This window comes from Entelurus aequoreus, linkage group LG03 (assembly GCF_033978785.1).
Source record: "Entelurus aequoreus isolate RoL-2023_Sb linkage group LG03, RoL_Eaeq_v1.1, whole genome shotgun sequence".
NCBI lineage: Eukaryota > Metazoa > Chordata > Actinopteri > Syngnathiformes > Syngnathidae > Entelurus > Entelurus aequoreus.
In genome coordinates this window covers 85,652,231-85,663,118 of record NC_084733.1, presented here as the reverse complement: position 1 = coordinate 85,663,118, position 10,888 = coordinate 85,652,231, and the positions used below count along the sequence as shown (strand labels likewise).

At 37.6% G+C, this 10,888-nt stretch overlaps 1 protein-coding gene across 6 annotated transcripts in view; it reads right to left on the bottom strand.

Annotated features, from left to right (window-relative positions):
- Positions 1 to 10,888, bottom strand: part of LOC133647021 (coiled-coil domain-containing protein 136-like) — a 106,317-nt gene that overhangs the window by 35,643 nt on the left and 59,786 nt on the right. For all 6 annotated transcript variants that reach the window (XR_009825413.1, XR_009825414.1, XM_062043061.1 and 3 more), the window contains 2 exons: positions 9,503 to 9,754; positions 2,304 to 2,378 (listed from right to left, as the gene is read on the bottom strand). Coding sequence is in view for 4 of the 6 variants with exons in the window: in XM_062043061.1 (XP_061899045.1) it covers positions 2,304 to 2,378; positions 9,503 to 9,754 (327 nt within the window). In the remaining 2 variants the exon portion in view is untranslated. The remainder of the gene's footprint in view (positions 1 to 2,303; positions 2,379 to 9,502; positions 9,755 to 10,888) is intronic.

Sequence of the window (10,888 nt, the reverse complement as noted above, 5' to 3'; positions counted from 1 at the left end):
TGTATTTATTTATTAAAACAAGTGCATTTGAAATTGCAAGAAAAAAAAAAGTGCTGACATTGCAATTCATAATAGCACTATTAACAGTAATTTTAATAGTTTAAACAATTTTAAACATTTAACTCATTCCTTTACAGAATAAACACATTTGCAAAAACAAACATTAACATACTATTGGTTGTATTTTATGAAAATAATATTACCACAGAGTTGAGAAGGAGCAAAGATATTCAATATTTGTATGGGAAAATCACAAATAAATCTTCTGGGGGAGGATGACGCCCCTACAGGGGTTTGGTTTACAAACTTTCAGCCCCACCTAAAACAAAATTCACCAGCCGCCACTGATTATGATGCACTCTCATTTTAGGCAAAATATAAGACAATACTTTCTTAACAGTATAATTGTAACCAGGAATAAGTCTTCAAGTAACAATATTCAAATACTAACATTGTTGGGTAAAACAGCATTTGGTTTTATTCTGAATGTAGTGAAACAAATTGGTGGTTTTAGCTGATATAAAGACTTTCAGGTGTTTATATATGTTTAAGTATTTGGCAGACGCTTTTATCCAAAGCGACATACATAAAAAATACATACATAACAATCACTGTAAACATTATCATTTAAGGGAAGAATGTAATACAAAATATCAATACAAAGTGTCAAGACAGAATAAACTCTCTGCTGCTGCAGCAACAGAGATACAGTCTATAGGTCCCTAGGATATATAGATATCTAGTGTATTCATACATTGTTTATGTAGGATATACGCATGTATATATAACCTAATCATATTGTTTCTTCAATTTAAAAATAGCTTACCGTTTTTTCCCCCTTCTCTGGGATTATATTCCCAGTTTTGATCTCGGACGTCTGGTAATTTATAGCGTATAAGAATATTATATTACTGTTAAGCAAACTATGAATAATAAAACTTGCCAAAACATGTGTCCGTTATCATAGCTACACGTATGACAAAAAAACGCGTGAAAATCAGTGGTATTCAGTGAGGTAAAATGAATTAAATGCGCTGACAGTTCATTGCTCCTGACAAATGAATTGCACTGAGTGGAGCGGATCACCACTCCAAGATGGCGGCCCCGCGTCTCGTCTGCACCAGTAGGCAGTAGCGCTCGATGCTGCGTACTCTTAAAACATGTCTATGGTTATAACGTTAGCAGTGAGTTTACAGCCTCACTGATTTAACTACACAGCAAATAAAAGTCATGTTACTTAGCCAATAAACGTTATCTTACATTCAAAACGTACCCTTCTTTGGGCAACTTCAAATGTCGAACGAAGTTGGAAGTTGTTGCGTCTCCGTCTGTAATATTCGAACTGCGTGATTTGCATACGCAATTCGTTTTTTGTTGACCAAGTCGTAGTTTTTATACCCGAACGAAACCAACTTTGGCATAATTGTTTCTCACTTCCGCATTGTTTGACAACTCTTGTTCGGTGGTTGTCCTGCAATTTGATTGGATGAATGCTGTGTGATGAAAACAACGTATAACTAATTTGATTGGCTGTTGTACTGACAGCACACCAGCTGACAGGCAGCACACACGCTGATAGACAGACAGACACGAACAAAATGAAAGATACGGAGCGCTCCCAAATAACTTTTTAAGCTTTGGGTTTTGGGGAAAGTAGCAAGTCATGTCAAGTCAAAAGGCTCAAGTCCAAGTGAAGTCACAAGTCATTGATGTTAAAGTCTAAGTCGAGTTGCAAGTCTCTTTACATTTTGTCAAGTCGAGTCTAAAGTCATCAAATTCATGACTCGAGTCTGACTCGAGTCCAAGTCATGTGACTCGAGTCCACACCTCTGGTATATATATCTATATATATGTGTGTATACATATGTATATATGTATACACACATATATACATAGTGTATATATACAGTATATACACATACATATATATATATATATATATATATATATATATATATATATATATATATATATATATATATATATATATATATATATATATATATATATATATATATATATATATATATATATATATATATATATATATATATATAATTTATGTGCATATAACAAATACATAGACAGTATACATTCATTTTTGGCCAAAAAACAACACTAAATACGGACAAAATGTGATTTAAAAATGTTTGTGTCACTAAAAACAAATTACAAACATGAACAATTCGAGTAAAGGCAACAAGGCCCGAGGATACGCGATGTCGTATTTTAACAGAAATGTCAAATTTGTTCAATTTTATTGCTTTAACGTGTTAAAATCTGAGACTCTATTTGGGGGTTACCTTGTAGATTCTGGATTTGACGAGTGAAAGCTTCAGCCTGATGGGCGCTGGCCAGACGCTCATCTTCCAACAGTCCTGCGGGGGGGAAGGGGAGGGGGGAGGGGAGATTTGGGCAAGCGAAAGAGAGATAAGAGAAACATGTCAATTCAGCAGGCTGATTGGAAGATGACAACTGGATAAGCTGTACGCCCTTGAAGCCAAACACAATGACGGAAGCAACTTTTCAGACTCTCTCTTTGTGCCCGTGTGTGTATACTTTTATATAACTGTGTGTGTGTACATTTAATATAACTGTGTGTGTGTACTTTTATATAACTGTGTGTGTATACTTTTATATAACTGTGTGTGTGTACTTTTATATAACTGTGTGTGTGTACATTTAATATAACTGTGTGTGTATACTTTTATATAACTGTGTGTGTATACTTTTATATAACTGTGTGTGTGTACATTTATATAACTGTGTGTGTGTACATTTAATATAACTGTGTGTGTATACTTTTATATAACTGTGTGTGTATACTTTTATATAACAGTGTGTGTGTACTTTTATAAAACTGTGTGTGTATACATTTATATAACTGTGTGTGTATACATTTATATAACTGTGTGTGTATACTTTTATATAACTGTGTGTGTGTACATTTAATATAACTGTGTGTGTGTACTTTTGTATAACTGTGTGTATACTTTTATATAACTGTGTGTGTGTACATTTAATATAACTGTGTGTGTGTACATTTAATATAACTGTGTGTGTATACATTTATATAACTGTGTGTATACATTTATATAACTGTGTGTATACATTTATATAACTGTGTGTGTGTATACATGTATATAACTGTGTGTGTATACATTTATATAACTGTGTGTGTGTGTGTATGCATGTATATAACTGTGTGTGTATACATTTATATAACTGTGTTTGTATACATTTATATAACTGTGTATGTATACATTTATATAACTGTGTATACATTTATATAACTGTGTGTGTGTATACATGTATATAACTGTGTGTGTATACATTTATATAACTGTGTGTGTATACATTTATATAACTGTGTGTGTATACATTTATATAACTGTGTGTGTGTACATTTATATAACTGTGTGGGTATACGTTTATATAACTGTGTGTGTATACATTTATATAACTGTGTGTAAGGCTGCAGCTAACGATTATTTTTCTATCGATTAATCTATAGATTATTTTTTCGATTAATCGGTTAATCTATAGATTATTTTTTCGATTCATCTATAGATTATTTTTCCTTTTACCGATTATTTTTTATTTTATTTTATTTAAAATGAAGATGAAAAAATAAAAGTAGGCCAGTTTTTTCAAAAGGCATGGCTTTTATTTACAAAAAAAAAAGTATGGCCACTCAGTCAACATTGACAACAACATGACAAAATATTCTGTAACAATGTAAACATTTAAAACTTTTAACATTTAATAAATTAAAAGTAGCTTATTTGCTTTTTAATGTGCAAATATAAAAGTAAACATCCAGTGCAAATCTTAATATTCTGCAATAGTATAAGCATTTAAAAAGTAAAAGTATTGCTTATTTTGCTTTAAAATGTGCAAAAATAAAGATAAACATCCAATACAAAAAAGTGCAAAACGAAATATTCTGTAACAACAGTGTAAACATTTCAACAAAAGTGAAAGTATTGCTTATTTGCTAAAATGTGCAAAAATAAAGATAAACATCCAATACAAAAAAGTGCCAATCTAAATATTCTGGAGCACTGTAAACATTAAGTATTGCTTTTAAAATGTGCAAAATAAACATCCAGTCCAACACAGTACACAATAACCAATTCTACTCATTCCAGTGAGTGACTAACAGTTGTAATGAAGAAAGGTTAGCATGTCTACTTGCTTTGCTTCTTTTCTTGTTTACAATATTCCCAGCAGCTGAAAATAGGCGCTCAGAAGGGGTCGATGTGGCTGGAACTGAGAGGTAATTAGCCTTCACCTCAAGCCAGGACTGCGAGTGAGCTGAGCTGCAGTTTAAGTTTCTAGAAGGTCAACGGGCTCATAGTGATGTTACTAGTAGTTGACTGGGAGGTGTTTATTATCATTTGGGGAGAGTCCGCTGCCTGATGCTCACCTGCTAAACACCTATCTGCTCCACGCTGAAGCGCTGACTACATGCGCTATGAATACGCACTGCTGATTGGCTGATAATGCTTCGTGTGTACCAATCAGATGGTTGTGTGGGTGGGACAATGCTGCGTGTGTACCAATCAGATGGTTGTGTGGGTGGGACAATGCTGCGTGTGTACCAATCAGATGGTTGTGTGGGTGGGACAATGCTGCGTGCTGAGACAGAGGCAGAGAAGCAAAGCAACTTGTTAAGACTTTAGCAGCTAAAGTTAGCTTTAGCTTAGAAACTCGTTCGGTACACCCCCGTACCGAACCGAAATCCCCGTACCGAAACGGTTCAATACAAAACACATACCGTTACACCCCTAGCAGATACAAATGACACATTCATGTTTTTGTGTAATGATGACAACGTATGCTAACGCGGACGATTGACTAGTTGATGGTTGATGGTTTTCTTTTCAAATGTTCGTTCATAGCCGTTGTGCTGCTATGATAGGCCATTTCTGCTCGACACAGTGTGCATACAACAACATTATTAGGCTGTGTATTGAAATACTCCCACACTTTAGACGACTTTTGGCGTGCGTTTTTCCCCCTCGCTCGCACAGTCTGCTTTGCGCTCCGCCATGACGGTAGTGTGACGTAATTATGCGACGCGTCGACGCACAAAAACGGCGTCGACGTATTTACATAACCGATGACGTCGACTACGTCGACGCGTCGTTTCAGCCTTAACTGTGTGTGTACTTTTATATAACTGTGTGGGTATACATTTATATAACTGTGTGTGTATACATTTATATAACTGTGTGTGTATACATTTATATAACTGTGTGTGTATACATTTATATAACTGTGGGTGTGTACATTTATATAACTGTGTGTGTGTATACATGTATATAACTGTGTGTGTATACATTTATATAACTGTGTGTGTGTACATTTATATAACTGTGTGTGTGTACATTTATATAACTGCGTGTGTGTACATTTATATAACTGTGTGTGTATACATTTATATAACTGTGTGTGTATACATTTATATAACTGTGTGTGTGTACATTTATATAACTGTGTGTGTATACATTTATATAACTGTGTGTGTGTACATTTATATAACTGTGTGGGTATACGTTTATATAACTGTGTGTGTATACATTTATATAACTGTGTGTGTACATTTATATAACTGTGTGTGTATACATTTATATAACTGTGTGTGTATACATTTATATAACAGTGTGTGTATACATTTATATAACTGTGTGTGTATACATTTATATAACTGTGTGTGTATACATTTATATAACTGTGTGTATACATTTATATAACTGTGTGTGTATACGTGTATACATGTATATAACTGTGTGTGTATACATTTATATAACTGTGTGTGTATACATTTATATAACTGTGTGTGTGTATACATGTATATAACTGTGTGTGTATACATTTATATAACTGTGTGTGTATACATTTATATAACTGTGTGTGTGTACATTTATATAACTGTGTGTGTGTACATTTATATAACTGTGTGTGTACATTTATATAACTGTGTGTGTATACATTTATATAACTGTGTGTGTATACATTTATATAACTGTGTGTGTGTACATTTATATAACTGTGTGTGTATACATTTATATAACTGTGTGTGTATACATTTATATAACTGTGTTTTCCAGTTCGAACATTAAATATCTTGTCTTTGCAGTCTATTCAATTGAATATAAGTTGAAAATGATTTTGCACATAATTGTATTCTGTTTTTATTTACCATTTACACAACGTGACATCCTCACTGCTTTTGGGGTTTTGTACACCGTTGTCCGTGGGATACATTGTGGAGGTCTACAAGCATACATTACGACCAGAGGTTGTTTTTTTTTGCAGTGCTCATGAAGCGATTTTAACTTTTTTTCATTTGCAATAGCAAAAAAAAACAACACATGGAAAGTTGCCAAAAATGTCAGATAATTGTGATCTTTTTTCAAAATAAAAGCTCAAATGTGCTGTAGCTTTCAGGCCTGTGGCGGGCCTACAGCGCCTTGTTCTCGTCAAATTGGGTAAGCGAAGCGTCATTGTCACCCCGCCCCCACCACCGTAGTCAGGATAGCCGTCACCCACGTCCAACCTTATGTCACCCCCCCACAATGTACCCCGCCCGCCCAAGCCCCCCGAGGAAGCCCAGGGAACAGCTGCGGCGTCCCGTCCACAGTGGGAAGTCTGGAAGCTTCTCTGGACGCACAGTTGTCTCGGGGAATGCGCGGCGCTGTTGTCCAGATAAACAACTGAGCTCAGCACACCGTGTCTGTCGGCGTGACGCACGGCCATAGGGCGCGCTGAGATCACTGACAAATACCCACGAGGCCTTGCTCACTTAGAGCCTGTGGTCTAAAATGACTTGAAAAAAGTCATTAGTTATGGTTACTTTACCAAATAATATAAATAATATAAAGTAGTGTAAAGTTCTTACTTATATCTGTCAGTAAACTCACCATGAAAGCGCTAAAATATACCGGTGTAGTGACTTTACATTATTCACCCAAGGAACTTTAGTTATTAGAGAGTTCCGGTCGGACGCTTTTTCACGGGACACATTTCGGGTGTTGTTGTTGTTTCCGGATGAGGAGATGCTGACTTCGTTATTGATTGAAGTAAAGTCTGAATGTCATTAAAACAGTTAGCGCCATCTTTTTGACACTTCTTCCACTCCCGTCCTTGCACGCTACACCGCTACGACAAAGATGACGGGGGAGAAGACGCTGCCGAAGGTGAGCACGTAAATAAGACCCGCCCACAAAACGGCGCGTCCGGAAGCGACTGTCAGAAAGCGGCTTGAAGATGATCTGTAAAACATCATCTATGCCAGTGGTCCCCAACCTTTTTGTAGCTGCGGACCGGTCAACGCTTGAAAATGTGTCCCACGGACCGGTGGGGGGGGGGGGGGTGTATTTTTTTATTTTATTTTTTAAATTTGTTTTAATTTTTTTTTTTTTTTTACATAAATAAATACAATCATGTGTGCTTACGGACTGTATCCCTGCAGACTGTATTGATCTATATTGAAATATAATGTATATATTGTGTTTTTTATGTTGATTTCCTTAAAAAAAAAAAAAAAAATTATTATTATTTTTTTTTTAATTTCTTGTGCGGCCCGGTATCAATCGGTCCGCGGACCGGTACCGGGTTGGGGACCACTGATCTATGCAACATTTTGACCAAAGGAACCACCATGACATGTTATGTAGACGATTGGTCCCCAACCTTTTTGTACTTGCGTGAAAATTTGTCCCACGGACCAAAGGGGGGGGTTAAATTATTATTATTTTTTTTTTTTTGTCATAAAGAAATACAATCATGTGTGCTTAAGGACTGTATCCCTGCAGACTGTCTTGATTTATATTGATAAAAAATGTATATATTGTGTTTTTTATGTTGATTTAATTAATTTTTTTATTTTTTATTTTTATTTTATTTTTTTATTTTTTTAATTTCTTGTGCGGCCGCGGCCCGGTACCAATCGGTCCACGGACCGGTACCGGGCCGCGGCCCGGTGGTTGGGGACCACTGATGTAGACCACAAGAAAAGTATTTTCCATTTAGGAAAAAAATAATAATAATATGACTCTTTTAATGCGCCTTATACTTCGGTGCGCTTTATATATGAAAAAAGATCAAAAATAGACCATTCATCGGCAGTGCGCCTTATAATCCGGTGCGCCCTATGGTCCGAAAAAATACGGTAATTGTCACGGCCATCTCATCTTTGCGTCCTGACGAGCGCACCGTGGGCCACGCCCACAGGCGCTCTCTCTCCGCCGCGGCCGTGCCTCCTCGCGCCTACAGACAATCTGCAATCAGCGCACCTGCCCGTGGTGAGCAAGCTGCCTTAATAGATTTAGATTCATTGGTCCCCTTGGGAAATTCATTGTCACTGCCGTACATTTGAACAATAGACATTACACATCACAAAAAAAGAACAAAAAGACATCCTACATGACCAACACACATTTACAGGCTTGTCAGACAGGTCGGCCGGGCCTGCTGTTAAGGGCGGCTATAGCTGCAGGGATAAGGCTTTTCCTGAGGCGGGCCCTCCGGAATTTGATAGTTCTGTACCTGCGCCCTGATGGTAGTAATAAGGCCGGCACAACCTGCCATGCCGCGCCGGAATATAACCTTCTGTTTCGCGTACAGTAAGCGACGTCCCGTTTGCTCCTCCGTGTTTTCAGTCTGAGTTTTCTTGTGACGTCCCCGCAGTACCCTCCCGTCGCCTGGAAAGTGAGCTCGTGCGTCTCACTTTTCCCTGGATCTCCCTCTGGACTCTGACTGCCTCCCTCGATCCTTGACTTCCCCCGCGCTTTGGACTCGGACCTCTCTCCCCTGGACTTCCTCGTCTCTCGTTCAACATTTACGGTAACAGCGAAGCTACACACAAGGTCTTACACTATACACACTCTTGGATTTTGTCACACTCCATTTCTTTAGATTAGTTAGTATTGTTTAGTATTATTATACATATTGACTATATAGTTAGAGTGTCCGCCCTGAGGTGGGTAGGTTGTGAGTTCAAACCCAAAGTCATACCAAAGACTATAAAAATGGCACCCATTACCTCCCTGCTTGGCACTCAGCATCAAGGGTTGGAATTGGGGGTTAAATCACCAAAAATGATTCCCGGGCGCAGCCACCGATGCTGCTCACTGCTCCCCTCACCTCCCAGGAGGTGATCAAGGGTAATGGGTCAAATGCAGAGAATAATTTCGCCACACCTCGTGTGTGTGTGACAATCATTGGTACTTTAACTTTAACTATATATATAACAAATTATTGAACATGAGAGACCCCTGGTGTCTGTTGCCGTCACCTCCCTCTGCAAACCACAACAGTAATTCCTTTTTTTTCAAATGAATGTCAGTTCCGGAGTCAAACCGTGACCATTGTAAAAGTTTTAAGTCGTATCGGCAGCTTTAAGGTGTTTGGGAGTAGAGGTTCCACTGTCAAACACAGGAAGGTAGACAGCGCCATCTGGGCTAAGGTGGGGTATACAACAGGCGCCTCTCACCTTGCAGCTCCAAAAAGCTCTCCTGGTGTTTACCGGAGGTCTCCCTGGCGTCCTCCAGCTCCAGCAGCAGCTGCACCACCTGGCCCCTCAGCTCCTCCAGCTCCTGCTCCTCCGTCAGACTCTTCTCCTCGTCCTCGCCTTCGTCCTCCAGCAGCTCCTTCTCCTCCGCCTCCTCCTCCAGGACGCCTCGCTCCTTGGCGGTGATGTGCTCCATGCCGGGGCCGCTCTCCGCTTTCAGCTCGCTCAGATCATCTGAGGACCAGATGAAAGTGATGGAGGGGAGCGCTCACAGGTGACAAAGCCTCCTCTCATCACCTCTTTCACTCGCTGCAGCTTCAGACTCGGCCCCTTGTTGTCTCTTTTCTTTCTCTTTTAAATCAATAGCACCCTCTTGTGATTAAAAGACTCTTTTGTGCCGCCCCACAATTGAATATTCAAAGCGGTTGCCACCTTTTCATCATTTGGCAGGAGAGGGAGATGTTTGACAGAATGGAGCCAGGAAGGATGCAGAAAAGACACTTTGTTGTGAGTCCCTGGCACACACACACACACACACACACACACTCTTGTATTTCTTATCTTCTTGGGACCTGAGAAAAATGCCTACCTCTTTAGGACCAGCCTTTCTAGATATATAAAGATGTGTATTTACAACATGAATAATATATACATACTATGCAAATATAAAAAAAATAATTGGAATTTCACAAGAAAAATGTCTCAATTTCACAAAAAAAACTCAGAATTTTGGCAGTATTATAATAAAAGTTGTCATTTTACTCAACGCAAGTCAAAATTTGACAAGAAAAACTGAACACTTGCGCAATATTATGATAAAAGTTGGAATTTTATTTAATAACGGTCGCAATTTCACAAGAAAAAAATTATAATTTGGCAATTTTGTGAAAAGAGTCGTCATTTTACTCGACAAAAGTCACAATTTTATAAGAAAACTTGAAAATGTTATAATAATAATTGGAATTTGACTTGGCAAAATTATGACAAAAGTCATCATTTTACTCAAAAAATTTCACTTTTTTACAAGAACAACAAAAAAATTGGCAATATTGCGATAAAATAAATAATTGTATATGACAAATGTCACCATTTTGCATTAAAAAGTAATAATTTTACATAAAAAGGTAACGATTTTATGAGAAAATATTGCAATATTACAGAAACAGAAAAATATGAGAAATTGTTCCCAACTTTATAAGAAAGATTTTGACACATTGTGAGAAAAAGACTGCTTTTAGTAAAAAAAAATGTTTTTGTTTGTAATCGGTTTTTAATCTTCGTTATTTACTCTCTCTCTCTCTCTCTCTCTCTCTCTCTCTCTCTCTCTCTCTCTCTCTCTCTCTCTCTCTCTCTCTATATATATATATA